Source organism: Chaetomium globosum, genomic scaffold, assembly GCF_000143365.1.
Source record: "Chaetomium globosum CBS 148.51 scaffold_7 genomic scaffold, whole genome shotgun sequence".
In the NCBI taxonomy this organism is placed as follows: Eukaryota; Fungi; Ascomycota; class Sordariomycetes; order Sordariales; family Chaetomiaceae; genus Chaetomium; species Chaetomium globosum.
Genome location: NT_165982.1, coordinates 91,162 through 107,677, shown reverse-complemented (window position 1 = coordinate 107,677; position 16,516 = coordinate 91,162). Strand labels below are relative to the sequence as shown.

The following is a 16,516-nucleotide window of genomic DNA, read 5'->3' as shown; positions in this document are numbered from 1 at the left end:
CAAATTCCCCACTTAGCGTGGGCGGTGAGCACCAAAGCACCAGAAACAGACCCTTGGCGCGCTCCGACGCGTCCCCTAATAAGGTAGCTTAGATTTAATTGAATCGCGTCTCCAGCAGACCGGAGCCTGTCCCCGTATCGTGAACCGCTCCGTGCAACACACCCAAAATCCCAACCAGGTCCCATCACCGCCATAACCCATCACCACATGCGATGTTAACTTGATCTACAACGTTCTGAGGCCTTGTCAAATAAAACAGCAGCCAACATGTCTTCCCGACCAGAACTCAAGGTTTGTACATTCACTTCTATTCTCTTTTCTGTGTCCTTTTTTTTTTTTCTCTTTTTTTGCGTTCCCAGACATTAGATAGTACTGACTAGAGAACCACCGGCCGAACACTAGGTCGACGACGAACATGGATTTATCCGTTTTTTCAAATCCCTCCCAACCGTAGACGACGACGTAATCCGCATCTTCGATCGAGGCGACTGGTACACTGCCCACGGCGAGAATGCAAACTTCATTGCACGAACCGTTCGTCATAACTGTTCCACTTTCCCACTATCTCCTCCTGACGCGATGAATGCTAGGTCTATAAAACCACGTCAGTCGTCAGACAGCTCGGGCGCAATGATTCCACCGGCTTGCAATCCGTCACTATGACCATGACCGTCTTCCGGCAGTTCCTGCGCGAAGCTTTGTACAAGTTGGGCAAGCGGATTGAGATCTGGGCGAGCCCGAATGGGAGGATGAATTGGAAGATCGCTAAGCAGGCCTCGCCGGGTAATCTACAAGATGTGGAGGAGGATCTTGGCAGCCTGGCCGAAGCAGCACCCGTAATTCTAGCCGTGAAGATCTCGGCCAAGGCATCCGAGGCTCGGGCTGTGGGTGTGTGCTTTGCGGATGCCAGTGTCAGGGAGCTTGGAGTTAGCGAGTTTCTCGACAACGACTCCTATTCAAACTTCGAAGCCCTTCTAATCCAGCTTGGCGTCAAGGAGTGTCTCATACACATGGAAAAGGCGGACAAGGAGAAGGACCCAGAGTTGGCGAAGGTGAAGCAGATCATTGACAACTGCGGCGTTGCCATCTCCGAAAGGCCGGTTGCCGATTTCGGAATCAAGGACATCGAACAAGACCTGGCGAGACTGCTGAAGGATGAAAGGTCTGCCACCTTGCTCCCACAGACCGATCTGAAACTTGCTATGGGCTCAGCAGCCGCCCTCATCCAATACCTCGGTGTCCTCCACGACCCTTCCAATTTCGGCCAGTACCAACTCTATCAGCACGACCTCGCCCAATTCATGAAGCTCGACGCGGCTGCGCTGAAAGCTCTCAATCTCATGCCCGGCGCAAGAGACGGCTCCAAAACGATGAGTCTGTTTGGGTTACTGAACCACTGCAAGACACCGGTCGGTAGCAGGCTGCTGGCGCAGTGGCTGAAGCAGCCTTTGATGGACAAGAACGAGATTGAGAAACGCCAGCAGCTCGTCGAGGCGTTTGCCAATGACACAGAACTTCGCCAAACTATGCAGGAGGAACACTTGAGGTCCATTCCCGACCTCTACCGACTAGCGAAGCGATTCCAGCGCAAAAAGGCAAACCTGGAAGACGTTGTCCGAGCGTATCAAGCAGTTATCCGCCTGCCCGGGTTTTTGGGCACGCTCGAAGGCGTCATGGACGAAACCTACCGCGACCCCCTGGATGAAGCCTACACCAACAAGCTCCGGGAGCTATCCGATAGCTTGGTCAAGTTGCAAGAAATGGTCGAAACAACTGTCGACCTAGACGCACTCGACAACCACGAGTTCATCATCAAGCCGGAGTTTGACGATAGCCTACGCATCATCAGGAAAAGGCTCGACAGGTTGCGTAGCGAGATGGACAGGGAATTCGCGGATGCGGCAAGCGACTTGGGTCAGGAGAGGGACAAGAAGATTTTCCTCGAGAACCACAAAGTTCACGGGTGGTGCATGCGATTAACCCGGACGGAGGCCGGTTGCATTCGACAGAAATCCCGTTACCAGGAATGCTCGACGCAAAAGAATGGAGTCTATTTCACGACTAAGACCCTGCAAGGGTACCGTCGCGAGTTTGACCAGCTGTCACAAAATTACAACAGGACCCAGAGCGGCTTGGTGAACGAGGTTGTCGGGGTGGCTTCCTCGTATAGCCCCGTGCTCGAGAAGCTCGGCGGTGTCCTCGCCCACCTCGACGTGATCGTGTCTCTTGCGCACTGCTCCGTCCACGCACCCATCTCCTATGTTCGCCCCACGATTCACCCCCGCGGAGAGGGCCAAACAGTTCTAGTGGAAGCTCGCCATCCCTGCCTGGAAATGCAGGACGACGTCCAATTCATCACCAACGACGTCGAGCTAACACGGGACAAATCCTCCTTCCTCATCATTACCGGCCCCAACATGGGCGGAAAGTCGACCTACATCCGGCAGATCGGCGTAATCGCTCTGATGGCGCAGATCGGCTGCTTCGTCCCCTGCAGTTCGGCCGAGCTGACCATCTTCGACAGCATCCTAGCACGTGTGGGCGCCAGCGACAGCCAGCTCAAGGGCGTCTCCACCTTCATGGCCGAGATGCTCGAGACAGCCAACATCCTCAAATCGGCGACGGCCGAGAGCCTCATCATCATTGACGAGCTCGGCCGCGGCACGTCGACCTACGATGGCTTCGGGCTGGCCTGGGCCATCTCAGAGCACATCGTCAAGGAGATTGGCTGCTCGGCGCTCTTCGCCACGCACTTCCACGAGCTGACCGCTCTCGCCGACCAGTACCCGCAGGTGCGCAACCTGCACGTTACGGCACACATCAGCGGGTCGTCGTCCGCGGCGACGGCCGAGAAGAAGAAGCAAAAGGCCGAGGACGAGAAGCGCGAGGTCACGCTCCTGTACAAGGTGGAGCCGGGCGTCTGCGACCAGAGTTTCGGCATCCACGTCGCCGAGCTGGTGCGCTTCCCGGACAAGGTCGTGCGCATGGCCAAGCGCAAGGCCGACGAGCTCGAGGACTTCACCTCGGCCAAGCAGGACGGCGACTCCACCCCGGCTGCTGCCGCCGCCGCTTCCCCCGAGTATAGCAAGCGGGACGTCGAGGAGGGTAGTGCCCTGCTCAAAGAGGTGCTCGTGCGCTGGAAGGACGAGGTCCGCGCGGGCACCATGTCCAAGGCGGAGATGGTGGCCCGGCTAAAGGAGATGGTGGGGAAAGACGGCAAGCTGTTGGCGAACCCCTTCTTTCAGAGCGTGAAGGCGTTGTAGATTGATTGGAGGCGGACGCAGAAGAAGGTATAGAGGATTGTACTCGCGCGTGGTGCGATGCGGTTTCCGATCCGCCACGGCAGAATGCTACTGGGAATGGATCATCACACTGGCTACGGGACACACTGGCTATACCTTTTGGGCCGCTCGGCGTTCAAGGGCGCGGCGTAGGTATAATAACGGAGCAATACTAACTAGATACAACATAATGTCGATTCTCTCTTTCAAATCTTGCATGCGTTCAGTGCTATCCAACCTTACACATGCATGCATGCTCTTGGGTGCGAAAAAGGGTGAAGAGATTCGGTAGAAAGAGGGACATCGTCTATGCGCAAATACACAATCAACACCTTAGTAGTTAGTAGTGATGGTTTATTCCAATCCTCAGGGCATGTCAAGCATAGAGTTTGTTCACCCGTTTAAGAAATCCATCAGCATACATACGGCAAGGGATGAAGAGTGATCCAGGTGGTGAGCGAGTGGCCAGCGTGAAGCTAAAGCTACCTGACCCGGAGTCCTCCAGATGCCCTCCCGACAAATTATCATCCACCACACGGGCGGCGCACTAGCATCCGGGCTCCGGTAACATAGCTACATACACTTGGTGTAACCAAGCAGTCCTCGCAGCATCAGGGCGGAGACTCAGAACTAGCTTCATACTTGAGGCGACTCCGCGGGGGCTTATTAGCCCAAGGGGCAGCTTGCTGGGCGACGGTGCCCTTCATTGACCACCACTTGGACACGAGGCGACGACGGGCAACAAACCGGCACCTTTGCCACACCATGCGGCTGTACAATCTCCGCTTCACGATATCAGGGGGAGGCCTATTAGCCCGTTGAACCCGCTAGGATCTGATGGACGAAGATGATGGTCTCTCCACCGGTTCCCTGTCCGACAATGTTAACTACAGCTCCCAAGCTATCAAAACCACACACCGCAAGCAGGGAATTAAAGATGCGACGAGAACTTACTTACCAGTGCTCAATACTCTCAAGTACACCGTCACTGCCATTAGCAGCCATCACAAAGTCCTCGGCCGATGACGGGCGCGGGGGTACAGGCGGGGGTGCCAGCGGTTGGCGGCGCGGGATGCTGACGAGGTCGGTGACCTGGTCGGCCCTGACGTAGGCAAGGTAGTAGGGTTCGCCCTTGGTGTTGAGTTCGCTAAAGACAAACTCTCCCGGGTGCACCGATACCACAGTGTCGTTGTACTTGCGCCAGACATTGCGCTCGAAATCGCGGATCCACACCCAGTAGTGGCCTGCAGAGGCAGTCGCCCCCGCGTGGCACACCACGGCATGGAGATGGTAAACCACTTCGTGAGCATCGACGAAGATTCTGTTCCGCTCCGCCATCAGATGTTCCTTTCCTTCCTTCTCCTCGGCCACGAACCTCTCCCAAAACTCAGTGACGCCGGGAGGTGGGATGTCGGTGTCGTAGCTGCTCTTCGGCGGTGGCGGTTTTACGTTCACTTGAGAAATCTGGGGTTCCTCAACCCCGTATTTCTTCATCAGCTGCTTCAGCTGTTGGTTAGTGGCAAAACCGGGAGAATGGGGATCGTTGTCCGTTGTTCCCTCTGGCGATGCCTGGGTCTGAATGGGCTCGTTGAACCCCCCTAGGAGCAAGAAACCATCAACCTCCTCTTCTGTGAGTTCGACCTCTTGCGCTCTTGAAACCGAGGGGCGGCCTGCAGGCTGCAACGCCGGCTTAGATAAATCTCGACGCTCTTTCGCCATAGAATCCTCCATCTCGTTCAATCTGGTTTCGATGTCCCACTTGCGCTTCCTCCCCCTGTGAAGGGAGGACTGGGTGTCTGAGGTATCCATAAAACGATCGAGGTATAGCGTCTCGGGGATGGTGATAGGGTTAGCATTCTTTCCAGAGCCGTCAGATCGCTGGATGCAGATGTGGAAGTGCGGCGCGGGCTGTTCAATTGTGGTGAATGAGAGGAGGTCGCCCGGGAGTGGCTCGAGATCGAACGAATTGGCCAAGGCGTCATACAGGTCCCGTGTCCCTGACTGAGCCGGGTATGCTGTCACCCAGCGGTCCGATCTGCTTGTTCGATTCCAATCCGATTCGCCAATCTTCTTGCGGTTGTCAATGAATGTCGAGAAGAAGGCCTCCTTGATAGGGTCGGGCGCGGCCTCAGAGCCACTAATGCTGGAGACCTTGAACGCTGCTCGCAGATGATCGATGGCATTCCCCATGACTTCGTCCACGTCCATCTGGTCGGTTCCGACACTGGGCTTGTCGAGCTCTCTGGCGAGCTCTTCGACTGTGACCTTGGACATCTTCGCCTTATCCCCAGGCGGACGGCTGGCAGTCCTGTCGGATGGCGCCTCCTTAGCAGGGCTATCCGCATTCGCCACTTCTTTGTCTGTGGCCCGATCGTCAAGTGTGACGACCGAGGAGACTTCTGCATCGGCGCGGTCGACTAACGTTCGTTGCGAACTAGCGGAACTTGCTAAGTCGAAAGGTTCGACTTCCAGCGTTGGTACGTCAGAAACTTCCTTGAGGGAGCTCTCAACCGCGCGCGGCGGCAGCGGTGGCGCGTCAGCATCGCTGGGGCGCAACTTCTCCGGTTTTAGTAAAGCAGCGTTGGCGAGGCGTTGGCGAGGCGGAATCGAGCTATGGCCGGTGGCATCCAAGTCACGAAAAAGGGCGCCAAGCTCGCGTGTGACTAGATGATAGAGGTGAGTATTAGAGACAAAGAATCATGATCAAAAAAGGGAAACTTACACTCATGGCCAACAAAAGCTCTCCCAGTCTCCAGCTCAGGCTGGTTTCCATCCTGGTTATTGCTGTCGGCACGCAGAATATGGCTAAGATTCGTTTCGGTAGGCTCCAGGGCAGGTAGATCGGACTTCAGGGCGAGATTTCTCACTGCGTTGACGGAGTAGAAATACTGGAGTATGCTGTTGAGGTAGCAGGTATTCCGGAGATTGACAAGACCAACGGGTAGCTCCGCGTCCACGGCCTCGCGAGAGCGCTGCTCAGAAGTCGTTGGCCCAGCGCCATTAAATCCAGGCCCAGTGGAAAGAAGTAAGGAGTGGCGACTGGACAGGATTTCAGCAACAACGCCTTCAAAAGCCGGGCGGTTGGGGTCATTATCCGGTTTACGGACTGAAATAACTTCCAGCGCGAGTAATAAGAGGTCCAGATGGTCGAGGTCAAGATCCTGGGCGAGTTAATACATTTTCTGTCCCAGAACCAAGCAACACGAAAGGCGCAGTGCGAAACATACCGAGGATACGCTCTGGGCCATGACCGCAATACTATCCATTGGCCAGTCCGGTTCCACACGCAGGAACTGGCACGCCTCGGACAAATCCATATTCTTCCTAAACACCTCGATTCGGATTTCGTCGCTTCCGCAATCGTTCCAAATCTCGAGCAAGGCGAGCCGATGGTCCGACTTTTGGGCGGGGGACTGATCCCTGAAGGTTCGGTACACGCCAACGATATATGCTGGGTCCTCTGAGCAAGTCCTCTCGAGGCCGAAATGAGCATAGGCCTTCCCGGCCGGGCCACCATCGGCGGGTACGGCGGTAGTCTCCCTCTGGCGCTTTGCAAGCAGCTCTTGATGGGTGAAAACGAACATCTGGAGTTCCTCTGATCGGCGAGCCGCAAGGGTGCCGAGTGCTTCTAGATAGGCCGGCATGTGTTCGGGGTCCGATTCCACCTGCCTTATGTACGCGAACTTAATCAACGCATTGTCAGCATCAACGGGGGCGCCCAAGGTGGCGAAGTGCTGTGCCTCGTTTTCGATCACCGGCAATGTGCTGAAACAACGATGGCTCTTGTCACACCCGAGGGCCCTCTCGAGCTGATCACGGGCCCCAGCTGTTGAGATAGGTTTGACGACGGGCTCACCATGTACAGGCGGCCTGCCGGCAAGCACGCTCTGCACTTCGCACCTCACATCGTCGTAAAATGCCCTGAGCGAACCAATGGGTGTTTTGCCTTCCGGAGGTGGCAGCCGCGGTGGCAGCCAGTATGACTCACCCGCATCGTCGGTGTGGTCCTCCTTAAAGCCTAGGTATCGAAATATGTGGTCGCAGTCTCGACCGAACTGTACTAGAAATGTCTTGTTTCGGTAGGAGATCCTCTTATGAGCTCCTGTACCGTCGTCATCCAGAATGTTCTTCAAGTACTGGTTCAGGGTGGAGAGGGGGGTTGTTAAATAGTGCGTCTCCTTTTCCGGGCTGAGGTTCGCGTAGCGTGCTGGGTCTTGCTCCCTAGCAACCCTCAGAGACTCCTTGATCCTATTCTCGTCCATGATCAACTTGAGCCAAGACGACTGTAGTCGGGGTACAGATATTTCTAGGTTAACCGCAATGCCGCAGACGGTGCAGGCATACCGAAAGCGGCCCCGAAGGTGTTCGTTGCTGGAGGGCTGAAAAACGGCGGATTCGGAGCCGGCGTACCACGTAGCATCCTCGACACGAAAATGGTGTTGCAGATGGGCCTCGCTATCCTCACCGGAGGGGGGGAAGATATGAAAGACGAAGTGGTGACGGCAGCAGCTACACATGCAGGAGAGCACAGTCCTGCCCCGGCCCTCGGGGTCATGCGCTGCGTCATAGCTTTGCGAAGGCTGGGTGATGAGATCGTGATCCGAGCCTCCGTCAGGACGAGGAGGGAAGACGCGCAACGCAGCGCACTCAGTCCGTAGTTCGCCCTCTCCGCCCTCCGGCAGATGGCCGGCAAGCCAATCCTGGACAAGTCGGGAGGCCAGTTGCCCGCCTGGTCCGGATGAGTGAGTTCCCGTATCCTGAAGAACAGCTGGATCAAGATCCTCACCTTTTCCGGCCGCTCTTGGTTGTGTAACTTGCACCACTGGCGAGGGCGAGTCAGCAAGAGTCGGTGGTTGTTCCAGAGCTAGCCCTGCAACCTGGGCCGTAACTTGATTGATGGACATGACGAATAGCAGGAAATGATGTGAGTTGATGGTTGTAGAAGCGCAGCCCGAAACGAGAAGAGAGTGACTAAGAGTGGTGGCTGGTTACTTTTCTTGACACCGCTGGGCAAGCTTGCGGTTTTCGTTCTGTGTTTCCGCCTGTCGTTCCATCCGAAGGTCAGAAAAAAAGAAGGGGAGAAACAACAACAAAAAAGAAAAATAAACAAAGAAAGAAAGGAGAAGGTTTTAAAGTGATGGAAGTGGGCGTACTAAATACCGTGGGTCGCCTTTTCTTGTACCCCTCGCCGTAGTTAGATCTCGTGGAACAAAAGCGGCAGTGAGAGAGATCCTGGGATGCGGGGTGAAGGCGACCGAGAGAGATTGCGTGTGTGTGTGTGTGTGGTTGGGACAATAACTGCGAGGTTTGAACAAACTTGGCTGCTGTATATGAGCAACAAAACAAACAACAAACCTCATACCAGGTCACGGATCTTGAATGAGGGTGTTCGTGCTAAACACGTACGCACGTACCTGGCTGGGGTATGGATGGATGGAAGGTGGAAGGAAAGGGTCCCAGTACCTATCTAAAATAGGCACCCCCCGCCTTGGTTATTGGCCAATAACCTAGAAGAATATGCAGAGACGAAACAGTCGATGATGAGGTTGAAGAGAGAAAAGTAATAGGCCAATACGATATCGTTATTTTGCTTTCTGTAGCCTGTGCGGCCTAGAAGCAGCCCGGGGGTAATCAGGTTTGTGGTTTGGGCAGTTGTAACTTCGGTAGGTAGCCCGCTGCCATCCACCGTTTGAGACGGGATCTCGCCCGCCCTGGGCTGACGAATCGCCTCGCCCCCCAACGTCCCAGGGAGGAAGCTCAAGCTTTAAATTCCCATGTTACACGGCCCGCAGCTCTGTACCTACCAGGTATGTAATGTAAGGCAGGTTTGCGAATACCTCTGGGCGTATCTGTGCAGGGAAGCATCACTTTTCTATGTTCTCGAAGTGACGAACGAAATGCTTGACTTATTTGGCGAAACCCTAGGAAGGATACAGCTCCTTCCCTTTAACCTTACATAGGTAGCAAAACACTCCTCTAGCGTTGAGATGAGGCTTTGCCTGACTTGAAACCGGGCATATGGATATTGGACATTGGTATTGTATATACCACTTAATACCTTACGAGCTTACCTTCATGTTGTGCTGCGTTCGGTATTTGCAGGTGGTGTGCGAAGGAGTTGCAGGTGGGGGTTGTTGCTTTCATGATGACCCCACTTGTGATTACCATATAGCCAATCATAGGTTGATAATTGCAGTCCTGGAGCTCAGTGGGTGGCCCCAGCTTCAGGCTCCATTTCGAACCGCCAATTACCCGTCAATCGACTTCAACTTTGGCCCTCTGCTTTCGCAGCTTAGCCCTTCCCCTCCACTGCTATCACCACCACCAGCCGGCAACATGGCGCCGACCGGGGATGATCACTACCATCCCAAGGATACCATCCACCTCAGCCTCTACCAGGGCGCGGGGTTTGGTGGCATAGGTCTTCTTTTCGCCGCCGTGAGGAACTCACTCTCAAAGACCAACGTCGGGCCTTGGACCACATTCACCAAGCACGGCGGCATTGCCGCGACCTTCGGTACGTGCCTACTTCCATGCGTGTTTTGGTTCATGTCTTGCTGACCTATCCCCCCCCACTTCCTCTTCCCAGCTGTTGCCGGCACCGCCTACGAATTCACCCGTTGTGCCTCGGCCAACTTGCGCGAAAAGGACGACTACTGGAACCACACCCTTGGTGGATTCGTTGCGGGCGCCGCCCTTGGCCTGAGAAGTAAGGATAGGCTTTGACCCTGTCCTGGAGCTCGATGAAACTAACATCCAACCCCCTCCAGCCGGGCGCATGCCCCGCATTCTCGGATATGGCGTGTTTGCCGCCGTCGTCACAGGGACATACGATTACGCAGGCGGCACGCTGAAGGGGTACTGGAACCGTCCTGAGGCGGACGAATACGAGCGGAAAGAGACGCTGCGCAAGACTAGGAGAAGGCCGATTGAGGAGACAATTGCTGAGATTGGAGAAGGCAGAGGTCAGTACTGTGTTCTGCCACCTTCCGCCCATCGACTGTCCCCGACCATGGCTAACTCGCTTTTAGGTATTAAGCCGCCGGGCTATGAGGAGCGAAGGCGAGAGAGAATTAAGGAGAGGTACGGGATTGAGATCAACCCCGTCAACGCGGACCCCGATGCTTCATAAGGTGCTGCAAGCCTGGCCTCCTGCGGGCTGTGTACATATAGCAGAAGACAGACTGGCTATTCTTGCAGAATGGGATGGCTGTATCATCAACGCCGGCTTGGGCTGCATTTTTTTGTGCTGTACCCCCTTCGTCTGCTTGCGCCAGGTACGTATTATCCTTTTCCCTGCCACACCTTCACCCCCTTTTACATGATGATTCCGCTCAAGAGGCTGTTTATGAACAGCTGTATTGATTATAACCAATCACCTACATTGTTCTATTTCTGATTTCATTCCTTATTCTCCTTCTTTCCCCCAAGTAGGCTTCTTTAGAGAGTTGCTAACATATTGCAGTATGTCCTTTAGCCTGACGACAGTATCTGTATGAAACCTGTGACCTATCATTCCTCAGCATCGTCGCCTTACCGTGAGGCTTCCGTCGAAAGGTACCTATATTACCGCTTTTTCCTCACATCCAATTCTTCCTTCCCACCTGATGATCCTCGCAAGAGGCTGTTTATGAACAGCTGTCATGATTATGACCAATCACCTACATTGTTCTATTTCTGAATTCTGGACTCTGAACTTTGTCGTCCCCTTTTAAGTGTCTTTGCATTGAGCTGACATCTATCAAGCGCGCCGCTCCAACTCGACGTAGACGGAGAACCGTCTTACCCGTGGCTTCTCGAAAAGGTATGGGCTACCCTCTTCTTCTCCCAAACACATAATTTCCACATGATGATCTCTTCACGAGGCTGTTTATGAACAGCTGTAATGATTAGAACCAATCACCTACATTGTTCTATTTCTGAGTTGCTTAAAGCCCACTCGTCACACTCGTCGTTGCTCTTCGATCAATCTTCAGAGTCGCTGACATCATCTAGCATCTAGGTTCAGTGTACACCAAACCAGTGATATTTCCATGGTCATCTTGTGAGACGATCTCACTCTTGGCTTTTTTATTTTATTTTTTGTGGCGCTCCTTATATCTCATTTCCGGCTCCCACATCCTCTGTCTCTGTTTTCCTTTTCCCTTTTTTTCCACGAGCGCTCACTTGTTCCCGTCCCAACGCCCCTTAAAAGACAGACGGGGAAGTAGATTTACATGATCCCTCCCTTGCATACTCCTTTATTTTGGGTCCAGTCCGTCGTTCGCTCTCTCCGATTTGACATGTCCATCCGTCCCACCCTTATCAAACTCGCCCCAAACAAACGTAACGGTGCTTGCCGTGCAACGAGGCCCTGGTTCCAAGAGCGAGGTTCCACCTAGGGTCTGATAGACTCCGCCCCGATCGATCCCTCTTTGCGTCATGACACCGTGCAGTAAAACGCTGGCTTATCTTTAGCACGTCATCAAGAAGTAAAGTCAGGTACCGCTTGACTCGAGTATGAGGTGGCCATGTCTGGCTTCGCGGAATAGGGGGCGACCTCGAAGTTGGTAGGATGGTTTTGGTATTGCTGAAGGGTCGTGTATCAACCCCCCTAGAATGAGTTCACATGAGGGTGGAAGTTACGTTTGAACAAGGTCTCTATTTCTTCGTCCCGCCGGCCAAATTTCTCGGCGATACTACCACTCTCCATGTAGCCAAAAGCTCTAAAAAGGGAGTGGCTCAAAATGCCTCCCGAAAGAAAATCCAAAGAATTAAACAGAAAAATACCGACCCAATAAGTTTGTGGTTATACAATGAACCCTTAACCGCCAGCCCCAAGTCCGAAGTGCACCTCCCTTCACATTCTTACCCACGTCCCGTATCGTAAGCAACCGGTCATCTCACACTACAACTTCATGCCCAGCATCTGGGCCACCTTCATGCTCTGCCTGATGCTCAGGTCAAGCATGATCTCCTCGCTGCCGCCAGGGATGGCGTAGGCGCGGACGTCGCGGTACAGGCGTTCAACCTTGCCACCTTGGCCGCCGCGCGAGTACGACAGGCCACCGAAGATCTGCGAGGCTTCGCGGGCGCAGAACTCAAAGGTCACGGTCGATTGGGCCTTGAGCGAGGCGATGGGCCCGCCGAGGCGCAGCATAGCCTCGGTATCGCCCATCTTTTGGCACTGGTAGATGATGTTCTCGAGCCAGTTGTAGCTGGCCTCGATCTGGCGGGCCATGTGGGCCAGTTTGAGGCGAATGACCGGGTGGTCGATGAGCTTCTTGCCGAAGGTCCTGCGCTTGCTGGCGTACTTGACCGACTCCTCGTAGCACACGCGCGAGAAGCGCAGGCACTGGATGATGATGCCGATGCGCTCGTGGTTGAAGTTGGTCATGATAACGCGGAAGCCTTGGTTCTCCTTGCCGATCAGGTTCTCGACGGGTACCTTGACGTCCTCGAAGGTGATGTAGGTGGTGCCGCTCGACCACACGCCCTGGCAGTCCATACGGCGCGTGGGAAACACCGCCGAAGTCGCGCTCGATGAGCAGCAGCGAGACTCCGTTCATACCGGGGCCGCCGGTGCGCACGGCTGTGGTGAAGTAGTCGCACCAGATACCGTTGGTGATCCACTTCTTCTCACCGTTGACGATATAGTGCTTGCCGTCCTCGCTCAGCTTGGCCTCGCAAGTCAGGTTAGCCACGTCGCTACCGGCATCAGGCTCCGTGATAGCTAGGCAGATACGCTTGTCGCCAGCGAGGATACCCGGTAGGATGCGATCGACAAGCGGCTTCTTGCCGAACTTGACCAGGGGCGGGCAGCCGATTCCAAAACCACCGATGACGTTCCATACAAAACCTCCTGAGCCGGTGCGGCTGAGCTCGTCAGTGAGCAGCATCTCATGGAAGAGATCCCACTTGTCGGCGGGTACCGACTTGATGGAGTTTTGAACGTAATCCTTCTGGTAGTGGGTGCCGAGCAACCCGGCTAGGTAGCCTCGGCGGCCCATCTCCTTGTACACCTCGGCTGGCACCTGCTTCTTCTCATCCCACTCGGTGACATTCGGCTCAATTTCCGTGTCAATCCACTCCCGAATCTCGGCCCGGAGCGCGGCGTGTGTCTCGTTGAAGTAGGGTGAATGGTGCTGTGCGCGCAAAACCAGTCAGAATGCCCCTAACCCCTCTCTATATTCGAAGTCGAAGTGGTACTTACACCCTGATACCAGCCGGGATCGGAAAAGGGGATTTGCTCGCCGAAAGGCTCAAGAGCCTCGGCCTCTTCTTCGGGGGCAGCAGTAGCAGCAGCAGCAGCCTTGGGTGCCTCCTTCTTGGGGGCGGGGGCGGGTGCGGGAGGAGCGGCGGGTTTCGGCTTGGTGTCTAGGGAGCCGATTTGCAATTGCTTTTGGTACTTCTTGAGGATGCCCTCGTTATGGTACTTCCAGAACTGCTTAGACGCATCCTTGCCGGCGACCCTTTGTAGGATCTTCTTGCCGCCTGCGTCCCATATTTCTGTTAGTAAACCGAGCGGCTAGGCTCATGGAAGATAAACGAGGTAGTGCGCTGAACAGCTACATAACACATACCCGGATGGTCATCTTGGAACTTGGTGAGATCATAGACATCGCCGTCGACAACGATCCACAAGGAATCCGACTTGTTGTTCGACGCAACGTCGCTCTGGGTGAACGTTTTTGACATGGTGTAAATGTCACACACTGTGTTGGTCGTTCGCAGGCTTCAGACGGGAAGATTGAAGTTCGGGAGAATGAGCCCGGAAGGTAAAATATGGAGGGAGTGAAAAAGAGTTTGGGGTTGTTGGGAATAAATTGGAACGGAAAGAAGGGCGCCTTCAATAATAAAGATTCGGGTCCGTCTCGGAAGGGGAAGGCTGAGGTGGGTGAGCATGCGACAACGGGATCCTTCGCAATCACATGCGAATCGGCGTCATTGTTCATTGTTCTAAATCGCCAAATCTGGGACACCCACGCTCTGCCACGGCACCACACACATGCATGCGCCTCTGTTCCGGCACCCCCACAACAATTCCGTGGTAATATCTGGCCGCACATGGCAGTCAACTCCGTTCTTGGTCCGCCAAAGTATGGGGAAGATTGCGGAGAGCCAGGCAAATCGAGCGGCGAAACCTAGGCACCCCAACTCCAAGCCTGGAACGCCGAACTGCCGGGGGGCTTTCACAGTCTGACAGGTATTATCGATTGCTATACATTTGTATTTCGCACTATCTCGAGGCTACTGATCTTAATTATTTTAAACTGCCTTGGCAACGATGTTGTTAAAAGGTACAAATACATTTGGCGCATGTGAAAGACAGTGCGCAGGGGAAGTGTTGCGAGCCACTGCTGCTTTCGATGGTCCTCGGCTGATGTCATGGCATATCTGGCCAATGACGGCGGGCCGGATTCCCACCATCGATGAGCCGAGGCAAATTCTGTGAGACCCTGTCACATTGTTCGGCCACAAAAGGTGGACACGCGCTCGACTCATGCATGGAGTGGGCCAAGACTCGAGAAGCTTCACAAGCTTTGCAGCCAGGGCGATTGTTGTCTTTAAAAGTCATGATTGGGCTGCAAAATCAAGGGGGTCAACCCGAACCCTTAGACATATTTCCCCTTAGCCAGCCCATAGTCATTTTATGGTCTTGACCCCAACACCGCTAACGCCGTGCCCTGAGACTGAAGAAAGATGTACAAGTACCTGCAAAGCAAATCATCCAAGAGGATGCACCTCTTTCTCCCAAAAACGCCGTTCAACGGAACGGAGCTCAGCGTCGTCATTCTCAAGCAGCCCCGCGAGGCTTCGCCTTGGCCTTAGCCTTCTCCTTCTTTTCCTCCTTGATCTTCTTCTTCTTGGCCTCGTTCTGCTCCTCAAGCTTGCGCTTGTGTGCCGCGCGCTCGGCCTCCGTTTTGGGAACGACTTTGAAGAATCCCTCGATGCGGGACTGCTGTGAGCTCTTGAGGTTCTTTTCGAGGCGAGCACCTCCCGACCGTACGCGGTCCTCCGAGAACCCCTTCTCCTGGACCAGGAACTTCACCAGTCCCTCCATGTCCGGCTTGTCCCACTTGAAATCGCACAGCGGGTCGTCGGCCTGTCGCACGTCGGGTGAGAAGAAGAGGTCGCGCGCGTCCTCGAACGGCCAGTCATCCGGTACCGTGTAGCGGGATTTGGGGTCGTTCTTCATGAACTCAACAACCTTCTCAAGGCTGCCGTGCTCGCGGATCAGTTTCAGCGCCGTGGACGGGCCAACTTTGGGGATCGGATCGAGGTAGTCGCAGCCCAGAAGGATGCAGAGGTCGACAAACTAGAAAGGGGGTTGGTTTGATAAGTACCTATACTGGAGTGGTCGGGCGTGGAAGAAAATAAGGGGAGCCTACCTGTTTCCTCTCCATGTTTAAGCCCTCCAGAACCTTTTCAACATGGATCTCCTGGATGGGCTCTTTTCGCTGCTCGCTAAAAGTGAGATGGCGCAGTAAGATTGGGGTGTTGAAGCAGAGGGTGTCCATATCCTCGCTAGCGGCGGCGTAGACCTTGCCAGCGCGCGCGAGTACCGCACACTGCGCTTCGGCCTCGGTCGGCGCGAGGATATAGGGGATGCCCATCAGTTTGAGCAGCCGTTGGCACTCTTCATTGTGCTCCCTTGTGACGCGCACTGTCCTGCGTGAGAACTTCTCCACGTCCTCAGCTGTTCCCGTCTCTTTAGCCTCCTCGAGCCCCTCGTTCGCCTCCTGTTTCCGCTGGAACCGCTTCGCCAATTCGCCAGATTTGAGTTTTGGTGGGGCGCCGTCGAAGACGTAGAGCGGCTTGATTCCGTTGTCGACCATGCGAAGCGTACGATAGAACATACCCATCAAATGGGATGTTGTCTCGCCGCTCTCGTTCATGAGTTGTTGGCCGTCGGACCGCACGGCGATGAGGAAGCTGTAAATGCTCATGGAACTATGGACAAGTTAGACGAATGGTATACTTCGTGGATTCAATAGATCCGTACGCATCCTAGAATTTGTTAGCCCGACTCGTTCTGCGATGCGAACGCTCTTCCTTACAATTGCAACCTTGCGGCCGAATTGACTTTTGATGTCGCCTTCCTTGATGGCATCGGGAGCTTCCTCCTTGATGATGGAGAAGAGTTGCTTAATGCCCATCTTGACTGCTTCTCACCGCTGCAAAACCGGCTGGAAAAAGGATTGTCGATTCGTATTCGTGGGTTGGGCAAGAAAAATATGGGCAAAAATTGTCTG

At 54.5% G+C, this 16,516-nt stretch overlaps 5 protein-coding genes across 5 annotated transcripts; 2 read left to right on the top strand and 3 right to left on the bottom strand.

The window, feature by feature from the left end:
• Positions 1 to 267: 267 nt before the first annotated feature.
• CHGG_09614 (DNA mismatch repair protein msh-2) lies at positions 268 to 3,263 on the top strand (the record flags this gene model as incomplete). Its single annotated transcript, XM_001227540.1, has 3 exons — positions 268 to 291; positions 403 to 534; positions 591 to 3,263. The coding sequence occupies 3 exons, from the start codon at positions 268 to 270 to the stop codon at positions 3,261 to 3,263; spliced, it is 2,829 nt and encodes a 942-aa protein (XP_001227541.1).
• An 828-nt stretch (positions 3,264 to 4,091) lies between these two features.
• CHGG_09613 (uncharacterized protein) lies at positions 4,092 to 8,185 on the bottom strand (the record flags this gene model as incomplete). Its single annotated transcript, XM_001227539.1, has 4 exons — positions 4,092 to 4,182; positions 4,240 to 5,944; positions 6,004 to 6,442; positions 6,509 to 8,185. 4 exons carry the CDS (start codon positions 8,183 to 8,185, stop codon positions 4,092 to 4,094), a joined length of 3,912 nt encoding a protein of 1,303 aa, XP_001227540.1.
• A 1,432-nt stretch (positions 8,186 to 9,617) lies between these two features.
• Positions 9,618 to 10,413, top strand: CHGG_09612 (uncharacterized protein; the record flags this gene model as incomplete). The annotated part of the gene is made up of 4 exons (XM_001227538.1): positions 9,618 to 9,798; positions 9,871 to 9,990; positions 10,052 to 10,246; positions 10,313 to 10,413. 4 exons carry the CDS (start codon positions 9,618 to 9,620, stop codon positions 10,411 to 10,413), a joined length of 597 nt encoding a protein of 198 aa, XP_001227539.1.
• A 1,755-nt stretch (positions 10,414 to 12,168) lies between these two features.
• On the bottom strand, positions 12,169 to 13,958 carry CHGG_09611 (uncharacterized protein; the record flags this gene model as incomplete). The annotated part of the gene is made up of 4 exons (XM_001227537.1): positions 12,169 to 12,756; positions 12,821 to 13,405; positions 13,474 to 13,769; positions 13,844 to 13,958. The coding sequence occupies 4 exons, from the start codon at positions 13,956 to 13,958 to the stop codon at positions 12,169 to 12,171; spliced, it is 1,584 nt and encodes a 527-aa protein (XP_001227538.1).
• A 1,099-nt stretch (positions 13,959 to 15,057) lies between these two features.
• Positions 15,058 to 16,374, bottom strand: CHGG_09610 (uncharacterized protein; the record flags this gene model as incomplete). Its single annotated transcript, XM_001227536.1, has 3 exons — positions 15,058 to 15,579; positions 15,653 to 16,214; positions 16,322 to 16,374. 3 exons carry the CDS (start codon positions 16,372 to 16,374, stop codon positions 15,058 to 15,060), a joined length of 1,137 nt encoding a protein of 378 aa, XP_001227537.1.
• Positions 16,375 to 16,516: the final 142 nt, after the last annotated feature.